Source organism: Monodon monoceros, unplaced genomic scaffold (genome assembly GCF_005190385.1).
Source record: "Monodon monoceros isolate NGI ecotype Baffin Bay Population unplaced genomic scaffold, NGI_Narwhal_1 Super_Scaffold_20, whole genome shotgun sequence".
Taxonomy (NCBI): Eukaryota; Metazoa; Chordata; class Mammalia; order Artiodactyla; family Monodontidae; genus Monodon; species Monodon monoceros.
The window spans coordinates 117,469,156-117,489,185 of NW_021703777.1; the positions used below are offsets into that span (position 1 = coordinate 117,469,156).

The window sequence follows — 20,030 nt, forward strand, 5'->3', positions numbered from 1 at the left end:
GAGGCCACAACAGTGAGAGGCCCGGGTACCGCAAAAAAAAAAAAAAAAAAAAAAGGTAATTGTTTAGTGGCCATAAATTTCACACCATTCTAACTTGCTGGGTTACACGGTCATTTCTAAGATTAACCAACTAATGCCAAGATAGGGACCCATTTTCCTAGCTGCAGGCACTAGGCTTGGAGGTCTGTTGACTGAGCTGACAATCTGGACAGTCTGATCCTCCTAAGTCACGCAGAGAGCAGAGTCTTTTACAGAAAATCTGATGAGAAAAGAATTCCCTACTTTTACTTTTTATTACATTTTCTTGGTTCCATTAACAGGATATGCTTCAGATTGAAATATAGGTTTTTTTTCACGCAAAAAAATTTTAAAAATCCAAAAGAAAAGACACCAAAAAGAAAGTCAAAATGCAGAGTAGTCAAGCACTCCCCTTAGCTAGAATGACATACATTTACTCAGACATTATCGACTCTGATTTGGACAAGGTTTCTTTTCCTTTTTAATAATTCTTAACTTCTACCAACATAAAACTGAAATTTTTAAGGAAGAAAAACCACTTACATCTTAAATTTAATGTGAAAGAGACAACCTGTATATCCCAACACTGACTGTAAATCCTATATGAAAATAAGTCCTATCCTCAACAGAAGTTTCTTACAAATACTAAAGTAGTTATAGGTATAGAAAAAGGCAGTCTCTTCCCTACTGAAAGAGAAACTAGCTTGAATCGTCGCTTATTTGTTTACTCATTCCTTCACTCATCCAGAAATCACGTATGGCCTGCCCTCCTATAACTCCAAAGAACTCCATTCACTTTAGAGAAATGACAAAGTGACAGCAGAAGTGAAGGGAGATGTAATTCGAAACAGTTACCTTCTTCATAAACTTGCTTTATGGCTCTCAGTTCTTCAGGTGTCCTTGAAGCAATAATTTCTGTCAGGACTTTTTCATTTGTCCCAGCTCCCTGTTTGGAGATTTATTTTTAATAGAAAAAAACATGTTAATAAGATTAAAAAGAAAGTGATTTTCCCAGAACAGATGTTACCCCAACTGCATAAATATATATATATTATCCAACATAACGTTCACTTTCTATATGAGTTCTATTAGTTATAGAAATACGAAATTTCAAATTAGTTTTCTTTCCAAAGACAATTTTATCCTTTTTTGCCTAATGAAAAAAATGTTTATTGTATGAATGTGTCTACATATATGACATATAACAGATTACATAAATTTGTAATTTTATCAGTTTAATTCTAAATAGTTTTAAAGGGAAACATTTTAATGAAACAGGAAATAATAAAAAGGCTGAAATAGTAAAAATGAAAACTTCACATAAATTTACATGGAAGAACTCTGATACTTAAACAATATGTACCTCAAAACATAAACAACCCTGCCCTCAAATTAAGTTCTCTATGGATCACAGGGAAATTCTGCAACACAGGTAAAAATAAATATAGCATGGCTTGATTATTAGGAATCAGTTATTGGATCAGCATAAAGGAACTGGGACTTGCTTTCTGGATTTTTAAAGAATAATTGTAGTTGCTTTTCCTTTTTCTGATTATAAGTCATATCTACACTACTAAATTAGAAGATACAAGCAATGACATAGCTGAACTTAATTTTAAAAGATAGCATATTTAAGCCTTAATTTCCTTATATTTCTGTTGCTTTACCAAAAAATCAAACACTGAAAGAACTAGGTTTATGCTCGGGCAGAATTTTAGCTACTGCTAATATTTCAGAAGGCTGCAAAAATGCCCATTTCCAATAACCTAAGATTTTATTTATTCCAAAGAATCATTGTAGGAAAATGAAGAAGCACAGAAAGGTTCCTAACTTGATAAACCCTCTCCTCCCTCCACCTGAGCTACATCATCTCCTTGTTGTTAATTTCAGTTTGTCCATCCAAAACCTAACTACTAGTGACTGAGTTATTCCCTGTCCCATAAGTCTAAACAAATGATTCAATGTAATCACATTTATACAACATTGCAAACACCAGGCAAGGGAATATACATTTAGTTACTTGCTACAATGAAATTATATCAAGTTTACCAGCTGCTTCATTTTAGTATTTAGAAGTACAGGAAAGAAGGAAAGGGTATTAGAAAATCTTTCTTATCTCAAAATTCTCTCCAAAGCTTCATCTTCTATGCTAAAACGATTAACAATATTATTGTTCCCTAATCAGGCAACTTTCTAAACTAAAAGATAAAATACCTAATCTGTAACATTTTAAAAACATATCTCAGGGCTTCCCTGGTGGCGCAGTGGTTGAGAGTCCGCCTGCCGATGCAGGGGACTCGGGTTCGTGCCCCGGTCCAGGAAGATCCCACATGCCACAGAGCGGCTGGGCCCGTGAGCCATGGCCGCTGAGCCTGTGCATCCGGAGCCTGTGCTCCGCAACACGAGAGGCCACAACAGTGAGAGGCCCGCGTACCGCCAAAAAAAAAAAAACAAAAAAAAAAAAACACAAACATATCTCAAAATTAGAAAACAAGCATGAAAATAAAGTACAAAAGGCTGTAAAATACACTAAAATTTTAAAAACCCACTACTACTGAGTTAACTATACAAAAAGACTAAATGACACACTTGTCATTTTCTCTCTCCTTTTCTTATTGCCTCCTACGCAGTTTTGTCCTTCAAGAAACCCTCAGTGAAATAATTCAATTTGTTTTAATATAAAAATACCATAACCTGCTGTATAAAAAAAAATTAAATAAAATTTAAAAAAAAGAAATAGCTGTTAGAACAGCTAATTGTCATGTATAATGACTGTAATAGACTGATGTGATGATTTATATGTTCCAAAAAAAATAAAAAATAAATAAAATAAATAAATAAAAATAAAAATACCATAAAGTAATTACCAACACAAAATAATATTATACACATGACAGGAATATTCCTCGCACTCATCCTTTCACCTTAAGAGCATGCTTCAGTTCATAGGCATCGTAAAGCCGAGAGGGTTTCATCAGAGCCACAATTAATTTTTCAAATTTTCCAGTCAGTTCTGATTTCAGGTCATCCAGAAGGTCCTAACTCACAGAAAATATAAATTGGTTAACCATGCAGAAATTTTAAGGAGGTTCTTCTTAAATATGAACAATAGCCCTTTGCTCTAATGAATTCTTTACATTGCTATCTCCAAGTAGAAGACACATGAGCTAAACAACACCCTGTGGCTTTTAATAATGTACTTTTGACATCTGACCTTAACCTAAAGCAAAGCCACTCATGTGTCAAGGTACTTGTTTTTAAGATGTTTTTCTTAATCTCAGAGATTTTAAAAAATGAATGCTTTTTATAAAAAATATTTATTTTAAAATAAGCCTAAAATATTTTAAAAATACTCTTCTGAGAAACATGTCTATCTCAAAAAAATAATTTCCCCAAAATATCATAATGCATTTTTACAAAGGACAAAATTTGGCCTATCATACCTAAACAAAACAATGTTTTCTTTTCTCTCCATATCTAGTGATATTCTAATACATACATAATAGATTATGTTCATTACTATGCCCCTGACTACTGCAGGACAGCTGCTATTAAGGGGAACTTGCATAATTATAAAGATAAAAGCAGTATTTCTCATCCATTTCAGTTTCAGCACACAGGCAACTAGAATTTGTGTTTAAAATACATGCTTTTTTTTTTCTTTGCATTTGTTTCTCGAAATAATGAACAAAAATTTTCAGAATAAAGCTACGTTTTTCATGTCTGTACTAATTCATTTAGTGACAAATTTAATTTTTACTTTGAATTGTTAATCAAATAAGAACATTTAAATCAATGAATTAAAAACTCATTTATTAAAATATCACTCCAAAAGGAACCAAGTGTGACTGTGTCAGAGCAAAACATATTTCAATACAGGTTTACACCTGGAAAATAATACAACAATCCTGAGTGGGAAATACAGAAGGAAAGAAGGGCAGTTATCCCCATTGGGATCTTTCAGCACCTATACAGTGTCAAGTGAGGAAAAACAATCATATGAGGATAAGTTGAGTGAGCATTTTAACCAACAGCTGATAACTAAGAAACAAACTAGAAAAGAAAAAAGGAGGAATAGGAAAGTCAGAATCGTAAGATTCATGATATTTACAAAAGAATATTAGTAGATTTCAAACTAGTCTTAAAAGAGAAAGCTGCTCTCACATTCCACCTTGGGATGAAGTACAGTCTTACCCTGCCAAATAGAGTTTTAAAAGCCATAGCGATCTCCTGGCGCTGAGCATTACTGCGGGATGTCAGCAGAGTCAGGATGCTCTCCTCATCGGTGCCTGCAATTATGTTCCAACCATTACATCCCGGCTCCCGCATGCCCACTCTCTCAATAACCTTTGTAACCAGCTCCCTAGTCACTTTAATTCCTTGCCTCATAAAATATATTTTATTAAGTAATTTATTAAACTATAAAATTTACAATATCAAAATGTTATTGTTTCCAACAATACGTACTACCCCTACACATTGTGAAGGAGACACAAAAATTCTCCTGACTTTTTAAAAACTGAGTGCACCTAGCTTTTCTTGCAACAAGTAATTACTCAAATAACAGCTCTTCACAAGGCATGATGTGTTGGGTGTTCCAAGGGGTTGAGAAAGGAGAAAAGATATAGACCCTGGTTTCAAGTTATGAACAATTTAGGGTAAAAAATACAAATATTTTTTTTGTGAGGTAAGGCAAAATGTGACAAGGGCCTCAGGAGAGGTCCAGGTGTTAAATGGGGTTCAGAGGAGGTTCTCGTAGCTGAAAGGCAGCGGAAGACAGTTTTGGGAAAAGCTTCATGGAGAAGGTGACACCCACCCAAAACAGTCTTGAAGGATGAAAAGATTTTGACAGGCAGTGATGTAAGGAAGAAAGACAGGCTTTTAGAATCCAGGAAAAGCTTAACAGTAGGAAAATACAGAGCTTTCCTGAGTAGCAGATCACCTGGCATGGATGGATCAGAGGACACATCAGGCAGTAATGTGCGCTGAGACCGACAAGGTGGGCTGGAATACCAGGGAAGGCCTTACAAGGCCAGAAAGCCTGCACCTGATCCTGCTACAACAGGAAATCTCACAAGATGTTCAGAATGGAGAGTGATGGGGTCAGAGCCAAGTTTGAGGAAGATGAATCCCTTCACATGGACACTGGTACAGAAGGAGCCTGAGGACAGGAGGATTAATTATATGTGGAAGTCCTCAAGAAGAGAGGTTTTTAAACTGCAAAAAAGGAAAGCTGAGAAAGTGAAGACAGTCGGATGTAAGAAGCTTATAGAACTGGATATCTGATTGGACACTGAGAGCAAAAGGCCGCACAGCTGATCACCCTCAGGAATGTCTGTTTATCTACTCAGTCAGCTACCATATGGGTAAAGCTGAAAAGCTAAAAAAACAAAGAGGCTGAATTTAACTGCTGTTTGGTTCTAGAGACTAAATACTACGGGTGGTCAGTCATTTTTTTTGTTCCTTTAATGTTTCTCTCTATATATGTTCAGCTCAAAATATTCTAAAGTTAATCTTACTGTAAAACAATGACTTTTTTGTTCAGAAAAACAAATGTCACATTTTTTTTTTAGAACAAAAAGAAGGCTGAATTTACCCAGGCCTTTCATGGCCTTCCGAAGAGTTTCTGCATCGGCCCGCTCATCAAATCCAGGGAAGTCAGTCACAGTGCCTCTGAGCGCCTGACACAGGAAAAACAGCAATATTATTCACAGCATGACTAATACAATAAACATAAACAGTAAGCTGCTTGCTCTGCTTCATGTTCAGACTTTACATAAACTTATCATTTGATAAGATATATCAATATAACCCCATTTGAAATGGGAAACAGACCATTACAATGTGGATTAGCAGTGCACCAATTCAGTGCACGAGCTCTCCTGGCCTACCTGCGATACCATTAGCAGGAAGGCTGGCTTCCAAGGCCCTCTTCCTTCAGGCATTGCCCCCCAGTGATCAAGCTCCACCAGCACCTCCTGGTTCAAGGAGGGCACTTCCTTGCAGGCTTCATTCCCGTTAAGCCTCTCGCCACTTTGATCTGGGAGCATGCTGAGCCTGCATTAAAACTTGAGGCCTTCTGTGGCACATATATACAATGGAACATTACTCAGCCATAAAAAGAAACAAAACTGAGTTATTTGTAGTGAGGTGGATGGACCTAGAGTCTGTCATACAGAGTGAAGTAAGTCAGAAAGAGAAAAACAAATACTGTATGCTAACACATATATATGGAATCTAAAAAAAAAAAAAAGAAGTGGTCATGAAGAACCAAGGGGCAAGACGGGAATAAAGACACAGACCTACTAGAGAATGGACTTCAGGATACAGAGAGGCGGAAGGGTAAGCTGGGACGAAGTGAGAGAGTGGCATGGACATATATACACTACCAAACGTAAAATAGATAGCTAGTGGGAAGCAGCCGCATAGCACAGGGAGATCAGCTCGGTGCTTTGTGACCACCTAGAGGGGTGGGATAGGGAGGGTGGGAGGGAGGGAGACGCAAGAGGGAGGAGATATGGGGATATATGTATATGTATAGCTGACTCACTTTGTTATAAAACAGAAACTAACACACCATTGTAAAGCAATTATACTCCAATACAGATGTTAAAAAAAAAATAAAAACAAACTTGAGGCCTTACCCTAGGCACTGAACTCTAAGCAATGCTCTTAATAAATCTAGTCCTGTTTCCTTATACTTATTTAGGGATTTTAAGATAACCTGGCAAAACCTGAAAAGATTTTCAGTAGTTCATGTGCCAGAAGAATACAAATTTCTGAATTTAGAACTTTTAAAGATATATTAGAAGATACTGTTTGTAAGAGTTCCTACTTTATGTTATCATATATAGTACTTTTAATCATCCAAATATTTTAATACCTCCAAAAACTGTTTGTAATATCAATAGATCTTTAGAATCAGAAAGCTTTATTAATACTGAGCCATAAATTTTTATCTTATGATAAAGGGAGGCTCCCAGGATTTATTTTTACCAATAAATGTTCCTGAAGTACCTCACAACTCCTGTCAAGGTTCCATCCAAAACTGAGAAATAAACAGCTATAAGGGTTGGGGACCGAGAAGACTTGTCTGGTTTATGATCACTTCTGTTTTACTATGAATGCATGGAAGCACGATCACCTACAAGGAAAAAAATTTCTCTTCCACCTTAACATCCAACTGCTGCATTTGCCTACAGTATCTTAACACCAATCACATTAAAAAAAAAAAAAAAAAAGACAACAGAGAGACATATCCATGAGGAAGAACTTGCATGGGACAATGCACCAGAGGTCAGCTCTGAGACCTCTCTTCAGTGGCACTGCATTCTGCCTCCTGAAAAAGTAGCACTCAGGGCTCCAGAAGACAGACTCTCTCCTTGACCAAACTTCAGACAGGCTCCTCAGAGCACACTTTTTGACTAGGACTGGTCTCTAGCCTGCCAAGCCCAGTTGTAGCACGAATCCTGCTGAAGTCAGTTTACAGAGAATCCCGCAAACCTTAATATCTGTTCAAGTTCCTCATCCTCCATCTTTGACGTATAAATCCATGGGCCGCCTTAAGCAAGAATCCTATTAGGCCAGTTCAGCAAGAATCCCTCTACCCTTAATGTCTCCTCTTAGTAACTTTCCATCCACTGACCCCCTTCATCCTGCTCACTGGTTGTAAGTTCCCAGCTGCCTTTGCTATACTTGGACTTGAACCCAATCTCTTCTCTTCCATTGCAATAGGCATGACCTTTACTGCAGTAGTTTTGAAAGTCTTCTTTACCATTTAACAAGTACGAGAATAATTTTTTCTTTAACAATAGTCTCCTCTTGTTCAAGGAAAGAAGAAAGACTCTTCTTTCCTCTGAACAGAGTCAGCCTTGAGAGAACCTACAGGAAAACCTTAGTGTTGTAATTATGTGGCCAAAAGCATACAATCCAAGAGAAGAGGTGTTTTTTCCCAGTTCCATCTCCCAGCCCCAGAGTGTTGACTGGTAGCAGCTTTCATCCCCCCAAGCCACCCCCCCCCACACCCACAGCCAAACAAAAGATTGTGGCCAAGTAGGAAAAGGAGGGGCAGGGAAGCCTCACTTATCTCATGGGGAGGTCATGAAACTAAGCCAGAGCTCTTCATTCTGCTAAGTGGGAAAATGCGATACTGTGATTTATAATAAGAAACATATATATTTGGTCTTTGTCCCCATTTCCTGCACAGACCTCCTAAAACCCTTGGAATTCCCGGATGATAAGAGTGATAAATTTCATAATGATAAGAGCTTGATATTCATAGCAAACCCCCTTCAATCACACCTGACTTTGTTAATGAGGTGACTTTTGGGAAGCATCTAAGGATGGGGGTTTCGGGGCTGCTTGCCCGGGGAAGCAACCATGCGATTAGAGGGTTGGAACTTTCAGTCCCACACCCACAACCCCACCTCAGGGAAGAGAGAGGGGCTGGAGATCGAGTTCTATCACCAATGGCCAATGATTGAGTCAATCATGCCTAAGTAATGAAGCCTCCATAAAATCCAAAAGGACACAGTTTGGAGAGCTTCCAGGCTGGTGAACACATGGAGTTGTAGGGACAGTGGCTCACTCGGAGTGGGCCCTGAAGCTCCCTGCCCCTTCCCACACACCTTGCCCTACACATCTCTTCCATCTGGCTAATCCTGAGTTGTGTCCTTTTATAATAAACCAGTGATCTAGTAAGTAAAATGTTTCTCTGAGATCTGTGAGCCAATGATGGGGTCATTGGAAACTCCGATCTATAGCCAGTCAGTCAGAATCAGATGTGGCAATCTGGCCTTGCAACTGGCGTCTGAAATGGGGGTGGGAGTATGAAGAGGGGTGGTCTTGCAGAACTGAGCCCTCAACCTGTGGGAGCTGATGCTATCTCCAGCAGACAATGGCAGAACTGAGTTGAATAGCAAGACACCCATCTGGTACAGGAGAACTGCCTGTTGGTGTGTGGAAACCACACCCCACATTAGAAGTGGGTTCAGAACCCTTTGAGAAATCCACCCAAAGCCAGGCTAGTCTCTATTTCCACCCTATCTAAAAAGCACAGATGCAATAAGGGCCAATAAACTCCCTGCCATTTGTTCCATAGCTTGACCATATGAAAGGGAATGGTTGAATACCGGCAGCTTCAAATGGTTCAACATCATTAAAAGGAGCAATAGGTTGGGAGAGAAACTGGTAAGATTTGAGGAGATGGCCCTTCAAAATTGGTATGGGTTAGGAAAGTTATTTCTCTCAAGGCAAACTGCAGTTCCTCTCTGTTTAGTAAGACCACTTCAAATTGATGAGGAAGACACCATCAGTATCACCATAAACATGAGCAAATACCATGGGTTCTCTCGCTGTGAGAGCTTGAATGACTTAGCTCACCTGTCTGCTTATCTATTCACTCAACAGCCATTTTCTGAATGCCTTCCACTGCCAGGTATTGTACTAATCAGTAGGAAAAAGTTAAGATCTCTTAAGTCAAGAGAAAATGATAGGCATGTAAGTAAGCAAGTGCAGCAGAGTATATACACACAGAGGTTTCCTCAGGGTAATAGGAGCACATAAAGGAGGGACTGAGACGGGAGGAGTGGAAAGAAAAGAAATCAGAAAAACTTCCCCAAAACGTCTTGAAAGTTGCCTGTAATTTTGCCAGGCTGGCTCAGCAAAGCAGAAAAGGGCAGGCAGCTATTTCAGTACATAATTAAAAGCATGGAAGAAGGAAACAATGTGGTGCTTTGGACAAAGGGTTAAGTATTTCAACAGACTGGAACAAGCAGTAAGACTGGATCGAAAAACAAGGGAAAGGTCACAGTGGGGAGCGAGGACGGCTGGAAGCCAGGCTGAGAAGAGCAGCCTTCACCCCGCTGGCAAAGGAAGCCCTTGGAGGGCGTTTAAGCAAGCAGACAAGGAACAAGGTCGACTCTGCACAGTAACATCACTAGGGCAGCAGTGGAGACAAAAGGACAGAACTGTGCATGTGTGGAGACAGAAAGACTGTTTTAAAAACTACTAAACATAAGAAGGATAAAAAGGACCTGATCTAAGTCAGGAGCAGTGGAAATGGAAAGGAAAAGGCAGACAGGAACAGGGCCAAGGCAGAAGGAAACCACTGAGGATGATTCATCTTTTGGATAAGGAACAGGGTGGCTGGTTTTGCACTTCTCCACATACTGAAAGAGAAGCAGGCTTGTCAGTTACTGGGGCACATAAGTGGTAACTAGAGCTGTGGGAGGAGGCTTCACGAAAGGCAATATTAATGGAATGGAAAGAAGAGCTGGAGGAGGGAAGGTCACCTACAATCGGAATGGCAGCTAATATCAGCTAAGGGTGGCAATGAGCTCAGAGCTTCACATGGACCATCTCAGTGAAACCCCATTTTCCAGATAAAGAAACACACGGGCTTAGAAAGGTTTGGCGAATCACCCAGGTGACCAGCAAGCAAGCAAGTAGCAGAGCCGGCACTTGAACACAGGCCATGGGACTGTGGGCTCTTAACTGTGGGCTCTACACAGCCTCCCAAAGGCAAAAAGAAAATCCAAAGAAGGTGATGGAATGGAAGACAAAGGAGAAAAATGTTCCAAGGAAAGGAAGAACAGGCAGTGCCCAAACCATAGGGCAATCAAGTAAGCGGGAAGATGGAAAAGGGTCCACTGGATTTGGCAAGTAGGAGGTCTTTGGTGGCGGTAAAAGCCTGATTGGAGGACACTAAAGAGTGAGAGGCAGAGCATCTCTGTGAACTCCCATTTTACAAACAGGCTTTTCTTTTTTAATACGTTAAAAAAAACACACACTTTAAAAATACTTTTTCCAGCTTATAGGCTCTGAAGAAGTTTCTAGTAGACAGAGAAACAGCAAAAAGCTTAAGAACAGAGGAGACAGGAGGAATTTGCCTTAAAGAGAAGAGACATCTGACCCCTGAGCCTGAAGGAAATGAGGTGAACAATGGAAAGAAGAGAAGTATCCTTGAGTCTCAGTTACTGTGAAGACGAAACAACTGCTGGTTGTATTTTTGAGAGCTTTCTAAAGATTGGGAAACATTCTTGCTACATTTCCATTTGATCAGTCATTGTGAAAGCTAGCAAAGCCATGTAGCGGTAGTAAGAGAGCAGATGTGAATCACAGGACATGACTCACACAGAGAGAACCCTTGTTTGGACATCCTGTCCAAGCTCCATCCCCACCCACACAAAACCATCTACACTGGGCAAATGGGACTCTACATGACTCACAGAGAGGGCTTCCCCTGCTTCCCATCTTTGCCACCGGCCTCAAGGTGTTCAACAAGTACACCTTCCCCAGATGAATTCCAACCGTAAGTAGCTACTGTTCCCTTCACCCATCCTCAGTTCACCCTCATTTACCTCAATCCTATGCCACCAGAGCCGTACCAAGGGAATTATTATATATGCTCAGACAGTACGTGGCCAAAACATATAATTCGGTCTGTTAACTCTCAACTTCAAAATTATCCATTCTTTTAGCTCTATAATTTTGTTGGCTTTTTTCACTTGTTTGCTTTAAATGAAAAAGTTCTTTGCCTGCAAAGACTAGTTATGCCAAAATAAAACAAATAAAATTAAACCAAAACACAAGTGAAGAGCTGCTTTTCTAGACACAGAATTTAAATGCACAGGAAAATAATATAGAAATAACACTTCAAATTTAAAGATGAGAAAACATCACCTGGTCTGGAACATTTTAAGAGGAGAAATAAACCCTCTTTAAATTTGTCATCCAGTTCAATAAAATCAACACCTAAACAGCTACCCACCATTCCACATACTACTAACTAAGAGCCAGAAATCATTAAGCAAAACGCTACAGCTGAGCAGCTGTACAATGGTTTGTTTTTTTTTTTAATATTAACATATAAAGCGTTTATTATTGTTATTTTTTTTACATCTTTATTGGAGTATAATTGCTTCACAATGGTGTGTTAGTCTCTGCTTTATAACAAAGTGAATCAGTTATACATATACATATATCTCCGTATCTCTTCCCTCTTGCATCTCCCTCCCTCCCACCCTCCCTATCCCACCCCTGTAGGTGGTCACAAAGCACCGAGCTGATCTCCCTGGGCTATGCGGCTGCTTCCCACTAGCTATCTATTTTATGTTTGGTAGTGTATATATATGTCCATGCCACTCTCTCACTTTTTCCCAGCTTACCCTTCCCCCTCACCATATCCTCAAGTCCATTCTCTAGTAGGTCTGTGTCTTTATTCCCGTCTTACCCCTAAGTACTTCATGACATTTTTTTTTCTTAGATTCCATATATATGTGTTAGCATACGGTATTTGTCTTTCTCTTTCTGACTTACTTCACTCTGTATGACAGACTCTAGGTCCATCCACCTCACTACAAATAACTCAATTTCGTTTCTTTTTATGGCTGAGTAATATTCCATTGTATATATGTGCCACATCTTCTTTATCCATTCATCTGATGATGGACACTTAGGTTGCTTCCATCTCCTGGCTATTGTAAATAGAGCTGCAATGAACATTGTGGTACATGACTCTTTTTGAATTATGGTTTTCTCAGGGTATATGCCCAGTAGTGGGACTGCTGGGTCATATGGTAGTTCTATTTGTAATTTTTTAAGGAACCTCCATACTGTTCTCCATAGTGGCTGTACCAATTCACATTCCCACCAGCAGTGCAAGAGCGTTCCCTTTTCTCCACACCCTCTCCAGCATTTATTGTTTCTAGATTTTTTGATGATGGCCATTGTACAATGGTTTTTACCTACGGTTCTTCTGAGGCTCAGGTTTCGCAAAAAGCCTTTCCCCCCCTCCCCCAAGAAAGGGCTGGGTGGGGAGGCCAAGGGCAGAGTTCTGCCTTCCCTCTCCAGTCAGAGCAGTTCAAGTCTTATCTGACGGACACAATACAGAACAGGCCCATTAATATTTCCTTTGATGATGGGTCCCACTGATCAGCAAAGAAAAAACAATATTGAAAATCACTGTACTAGGAAAGAAATGAGATGAGCAAGAAAGGAGGAAAAAGCCAGGGAAACACGATTGTGATTTGAGATGCAAAGTAAATTAAATATCAGAAAAAACTAGAACCTCCAAGAGGACCGAGGGGCACAAACACATACCATGAGGCGTCAGAAATAAGATCTCAAGTCCTAATCTTCACTGTTGCTCAATCCCATCAAAAGAGGTGAAAATTATAGTTCAAAGCCTCAAATTCAAACTGGTCTATAACTTTTGCTAACTTTCACATAACTTCCTTTCCCTTTCATCCTCCTTATTTTTGCTTCTTTCCATTTTGTCTAATCATCCAACTACCTTTGACCTCTCAAAGTCAGATGTAAGGGAAAAAAGCATCACTATAAAATAGTTTACATTATGTGCACAGTGGTAGAAAAGTTTTTAGTAACTTAATAAAGGTTTTGTCAACATTATTTAGATTTTTGTTGTGTTTCTTCAATGCTCCTATGGCTACCTCCCTGCTAGTATAAGAATGCCTTCCCTTGGCAAATACTAATAAAGTGGAAAGTTTAACTGTCCGTGAATAATGGTGATACCTTTGAGTCGGTAAAGCGGGCAAATGTATTAACCTCCGAAGAAGGGGCTATTTTACCTAGTTGTTGAATTGGCCATTTTGCACACAGCACGTGAAAAGCTATTTCACTAACCAATTCATTCACATCGATGCTTCAGAAAACAATCAAGTTTACAGATTTCTCATATTAGAGAAGAGTGTGCATCGATTCACAACTTTACTTCCTTTTGCATCTAAACGAGAGACAGAAATCTAATGAACTTGGCTGGTCCTAGACAAAGGGAGGAAATAAGTTAGCTTCAAATCTTTAGTTGTAGGAAGAGATAAATAATACATAATCAAATGGATGACCTATAGAGACGAAAATAGATTTAAAGACCACATACACCCTGCTGTGTACTAGATAGCACCACCTAAATGTTTTATAAAGAACTCAAATTCAACAAATCTACTAACTCTGCTTTTCTCCCACCTCCAACCTGCATTCCTTTCTCAAAGAAAAAAATCAACCACTCCATCAAGGAAGCCGCTCATCTTTACCTTAACCTGGCCCTTCACCAACTCCCACTCACTCATGCATCCAATTTGCCCACTCTCTCCTACAGTCCCCTCCTATCTAAAGTCCCAGCTACTGCCTAGTTTAAGCCCTTAAGATTCACCGGGATTACAGCAACAGATGCCCAAGTAGTCTTCCAATGTCCCGCTCCCCTCTCCCCTCCTCAACTCCCACACCACCATCCCGCCTCTGCAGCCCCCAGAAGCACAGTATCACATTGGCCCCGGGGCTATCTTTGTTACACACAAATCTGACCATGGCATACCCCAACTAATGACTCTCTGGTAGCTCTCCATTACCTACAAAATGGCTCATATTTCTTTAGCTCCAGCTCCCCTTTCCAAGGCAGGGCTCCATCTCCTCAACAGCCTGCAGTTTCACGCCAGCAAGACCAGACTGCCTGCAGCTCCTGGCCCTGCCAAACTCCTTTACACCCCCAAGCCTGTAGTTTTGCTCCTGTTGCCTCTACATATCATGCCTTTCCTCCTTTGTCCCATATGACTAACATCGGCTAAGTTACCTCAATTTCCTCATCTGTGAAACTGAACTAGTAATATTTATTTCCAAAACTGTATTATGAGCACTAAATAATGCATAAAAAGGACTTGGCAATGCACCCGTTGTATCAATAAATCTTAGCTCCATTTCCCTTTTTATTTCCCATGTCTAATAATACCTGACACATAGTAGGAACTCAAAAGCTTCAAACATTCATGAATGTATGCATGAATGACAAAGTAAAGAGAACAGTTAGGAACTGGAGTCCAAAGAAAATGATACCAACCGGAATATGTATTCCTTTCAATTAATCAGTTGCTTACAGATGTACATATTATACAAACCGATAAACTGAAAGACGGGTCCATAAAACACAAAGAAACGGTCTTAGGAGCGCTAATTTGGTAAACAAACAAACAAAATCAACTGATATATTTGTGAAGTTTTAGAATAGTATACAGGTTATACGAATAAAATTTATTTCAGAACTGGACCTCAGACTAACTTGCCAACTGTGTCCGAGGGGCACTAGCTCAAGATAGGAGAATTAAGGTTTACTAAACACCAATGAATTGCTCAGCGGCTTGCAAAGCAGCCAAGCAGCTTGTGATGTAGTTCTCTCTCAGCATCCAAAACGAAGACCACAGTCAAGGAATCAGGAACTGAGAAGGACTAACCCAAAGCAGCACAGGCCATGGGTAAACAGGTAACCTGATCTAAGAACCCCCAAGGGAATCACTACAGAGAGATTTGGCCTGAAAGTGAATGGCATGAAAAGATGCACTCAACCTCCAGTCAACTCCTCTGGAATGAACCTCATCTCAAATTTCCTTATTTATATTGATCCTGCTTGCTCAGGGCCCTTGTAAATTATCATAGTGCAATGATTTCAAGCCAACCAAAAAAATTTCTCTTCAAATTTTGTACAGTTTAAATATGTACCAGGCTGATAGCTATGATGTTCATGAAGTTTCTAGTCAAAAATTATGTACCCTGCTTTTGCTTCATGACATTCCTGATGCCCTGAATACATTAACTCTTTGTAAACAACACTATAAATTAAACAAAGTTCAGACTGCCCAAAATGTAATTTTTTAAAGTTTCATTATCCTAAAGAAAATTAAAGACATAAAAGCCTTAAATTGAATTAAAATGTATTAAATGGATCATTTGTCTACGAAATATAGCCAACTCTTGATTTTTCCAAACCAAAGAACACAGAACTACACAATGTACTTTCAAATACTTAAATAAATTAGAATATCTATGAAATAATTTGGCTGTAGCTAAATACTTAGATTTAAAAAAAAACAAACCTGTGTAAGCAAGTAAAGCTATAGGAGAGAAATAGGTCAGAAGCCTATTTAAGAAATCCAACCCAAAATACTGTAAGTCAGATTAAAGAAATGACCCTAATACCTAATGAAAAATTCACACTTACATAAACAGAAGTTAATTGTTGAGAGAAAAAAGATGAAGGGATTCAAAAATATTTACTATATATAGATAACTCAGGCAATTTTAACAGCTCTTTGGCTATTCCTTAGTAAATATATTCAACTAGCTTGTACCCAAATTTAACATAGTAGATTTTGTTACTGATCCAATAATCATAATAATTTATTACTCATTTAGCCTTTTATGCTAAAATAACATGGATGCTGTGGTTTCAAACCAGATAAATATAAAACCATTCAAATGAATAGTTTCAAACCTATAAAAAAAAGTACTGTCCAGGGACTGTTTACATGCAGGTATATCTGTAATTTATATTCTTGTATGTCATGGAGAAGATAGAGTTAACCAGTGTGCTCTCTTTGAGAAAAACTGGGAAGCCTCAGGTTAGACTATTTCTCTCCAAATAACCGTTAACTGGTTGAATCCCACATATTTCAATACTAATGGATAAGAATTAGGACCAGAAGAAGGGCAGAGCTCAAGTAGTGGTACCCAACAAATGCCTCCAACTCTGAATGTATTTACCTAACATGATAAGTCACTTTTTATGTTGTTCCCAATATTTGCCCAGTATTGCCAGGCAGGTTAAGAATCTGCCTGCCAATGCAGAGGACACAGTTCAATCCCTGGTCCGGGAAGATCCCACATGCCGCAGAGCAACTAAGTCCGTGCGCCACAACTACTGAGCCTGTGCTCTAGAGCCCGTGAGCCACAACTACTGAGCCCACATGCCACAACTACTGAAGCCCGCGTGCCTAGAGCCCACGCACCGCAATGAAGAGTAGCCCCCGCTTGCTGCAACTAAAGAAAGTGCGGTGCGCAGCAACGAAGACCCAACGCAGCCAAAAAATAAATTTAAAAAAATTTTTAAAAAGAGCAACATTGACATGAAGTACATTCATTACAATATAATGTATAATTTACTTATAAATATATTAATATAAATATTCTTAAGAGTGTAAAATATACCTAATAATATTTGTTTACATAAAAAAAGAAACTCCAATGTATCTGTCAAAGTTCCATCAAATTTGTAATAAGACAGTCGTGCCCGTGATCTACATATGCGATAATTGATTCCTGGATATCTGCAAACTGTTATCTGCAGGGTGGTCCCAATGTTAAGTAAGAAGAGAAAACCACTGGTATGGAAGATGTAGCTCATAAACATGAAGAATCACTGTTGTGGGAGGCTATATTTTCACTTTTCATTAAATAAAAGACATTAATATTTAACAACATATTTTAAATTGCCAGAATGTGCACCTCTAAGACTCAGCCATGATGCCATTACTCTACAGATGGCCAGAGAGTGGAAGCCCATACCGCACGTCAACAAAAGGTACTACCGTGGAAACTGTTTGAAACCCAACACTGAAGTACTTCAGCTTACACTGGGGTCCAAAGGAAATTTTAGACAGTAAAAGTGCAATTCCATAATGTAGGCATTCTGCACACCATCAAATGTAAGTATAAAGCCAACAAAACTTCACCTTAATATTAAATATTTAACAAAATGTTTTACTTCCATGGTTTCCAAGGATAACTAATAACAAAGCTAGTGGAAAATTCAACACTATCTTTCTTAATATTACTTGTAACTTTTATGATAACTAAAAACTGTGGCTTGGATAGAAAACAGTCCTGGTTATATTGTAATAGAGGTCATGTACAAAATTCTATAATACAAGCCACCATTCTCCCAGGTTTTGTATATATAAGGGCTTTTACACTATTTTCATCCTTTGAAATTATCAATGTCCACATTTGGGGAAATGTGTTCACTTATGCTATCTTGGGTAGAGTCTACATAATTAAAGGAACTGACTGAAAAACTTCAGAAATCACTGGGTAAATTTACAAAAGGGAAACAGCCAAAAGAGCTAAGATAAAGAGAATTATTCTTTAATGCTTGCGAAATCATTATTTACATCACCACACCAGCATATCAAGATTGGAAAAATAATGCTCAGCAAAGTTAATTCCATATAAAAGTATCCTTTATATGTTGAAGAATCTAAACCGAAGTTTCCACTTGAAGTAATATGAGACTTGGTTTTCTGTAACACTTCTTAAGTGCAAAAGAGGAAGTAAGAATGGAAGTACTGTATAAATTTAATAAAATTACCAACTCCTCTTAATCCTCCCATCTTGTCTTGGAAAGGATCATGAAACCTTATTCAATTTTGATAAGTCAATCTGATTTTTTTTTTTAAGTGAACTATACATGAAAGAGGGCATTGTTTGAGTTGAACCACTTGTTTAAAAAAAGTTTCTGGACTCTGACAAGCCAGTTAGATCGATGAGATCTTGTAAAATTAGTTTCGGGGTGGAGCTGTCGTAAGCACCGATATTTTATTCACAAAAGATTGTACAACACGGTCAATTTTTAAAGAGTGCTATACAAATTAAATGATTTTGTCTTCCCTACATTTTTGATAAATGTTAAGAACAGCAAAGAAAGCCGTTATTAGGTAATCAAATTCTGAAACAGTCCCAAGGCAAATTCAATTCATAACCTCGTTCCGCGAGTTCGTTACTTAGGAAAAGCAGCTCTTCGGTTTAACCTTCTTGCTTGGGGGGGGAAAAAAATCTGTGCCAACGACGAAAAGTTCCTTTTAGTTAAATTGGGTTGAGCGACTGGAGAAAGCTCCACTACAACTCTACTGGAAAAAGCCAACGCCCACTCATAGTATTCAAATACAGGAAACTTGGCGAAATAAATAAATAAAGCCAAGAAAAGAAAAAAAGAAATGCGTTCGCTTCACAAGACCACAAGGAGTTGTTCTTGCTCTGGTTCTAATTTCAGCCACTCTCTGGAATTTTAGGAAGGCTCCCTTTCACACATTCACTCACGAAGAGGAAGCGCCCCCCAAATCCGGCCACGTCACCAGCGGCTGCGCCCGCTGCGCTGCAGCGCCAGGTGGGAGCAGGTTCGGGCGGGCGCTCCCTAGGAAGGGGAACAAAGGGGAAACAAAGTGTAAGAAATTCCCGAAGGCAGATTCAGTTTACTCCTAAACTCTTCTGGCTTTCCAACAAATTCTAGAACTCCTGAACAGTTTACAAAGTTGGTAAATCCGAGCGCTGCGCGGGGGCGCACGGCGTTACCTGTGCCATGGCGACTGCCCAGGTCAGGAGAAGGTGACTGATGCAGAACTGCAAGAGAAGAGAGAGATGGCGGGTTCAGCGAGCGGGACTTCGCCGCCGCGGCGTCCAGACAGCCCCCCGGGCGCCGCCGCAGACCAGCCCTCTCCGCAGCTCCCGGGACAGCCCTCCGCCGAGCGTCCGCGCCACCCCGGCGCCCCCGCTGCCCTCGGCGGGCTAGGCGAGCTCTCACTCACCCAGACCTGAACCTCCGGGAGAGCGGCGGCGCAGAGGGCGGGCAGAGACGCGGGCAGAGAACGCTCCAGGCAGCTGCTTTCTGCGGGTTCCAGGCAACGGAAAAGGCATCGGCCCCGCCCCGCCCCGCCCCGCCCCCGCCGGCCCATCCCTGCGCGCCTCCGACACGCCCCTGCCCGGGCTTCAGTGCGCCTGCGTGCAGCCCGGCCGGTCCGAGTCCTCGCAGCCTGGGAGGGGCGCGGATCCCTGAGGGCCCGGGGGACAGCCTGGCCTTCGCGCAGCGGGAGGGCGTGGGGAGTTGTCCAGGACTCCGTGTTTGGGATCGCTGGGGCCTCCCTCCCCTCTGTGGCCGCAGGAACGCGGGCCTCACCCGGTGCTCGGCCTTCACGGTGTAGGGGCGTGAAGACCAGACAGTCTCTGCGGGCAAGGACAGCGCGTCTTTGACCACGGTTTAGAATTACCAAGTTTATTTTTAAGTTTGTTTTTAAAAAAAAGTGTCAATCGTTGCTTCCTAGATGGCCTTCTCTTAAATGTATATATCTCGATGGTGACTTACTTGGGAAATTTAAAAACCTCCGCCTGGGGTCGGTTCCTATTTTCAGAACCAGCCTAGAACTTTCAAATAACTTAAATTTGAGCCATTCCCTATT

General features: G+C 40.1%; 1 protein-coding gene across 2 annotated transcripts in view; it reads right to left on the reverse strand.

Annotated features, from left to right (window-relative positions):
- The window catches only part of ANXA5 (annexin A5), a 31,963-nt gene extending 12,494 nt beyond the window's left edge, over positions 1-19,469 (reverse strand). The window contains exons 1-6 of one of the 2 annotated variants that reach the window (XM_029235640.1): positions 19,383-19,469; positions 19,150-19,197; positions 5,615-5,699; positions 4,213-4,307; positions 2,943-3,056; positions 874-964 (exon numbers count right to left, since the gene is read on the reverse strand). In XM_029235640.1, the coding sequence (XP_029091473.1) occupies positions 874-964; positions 2,943-3,056; positions 4,213-4,307; positions 5,615-5,699; positions 19,150-19,158 (394 nt within the window). In that variant the 5' untranslated portion in view covers positions 19,159-19,197; positions 19,383-19,469. Of the gene's footprint in view, positions 1-873; positions 965-2,942; positions 3,057-4,212; positions 4,308-5,614; positions 5,700-5,909; positions 6,222-19,149; positions 19,198-19,382 lie in introns of those variants that run through there. The other variant, XM_029235641.1, reaches the window with a different exon arrangement.
- Between the last annotated feature and the right edge of the window lie 561 nt (positions 19,470-20,030).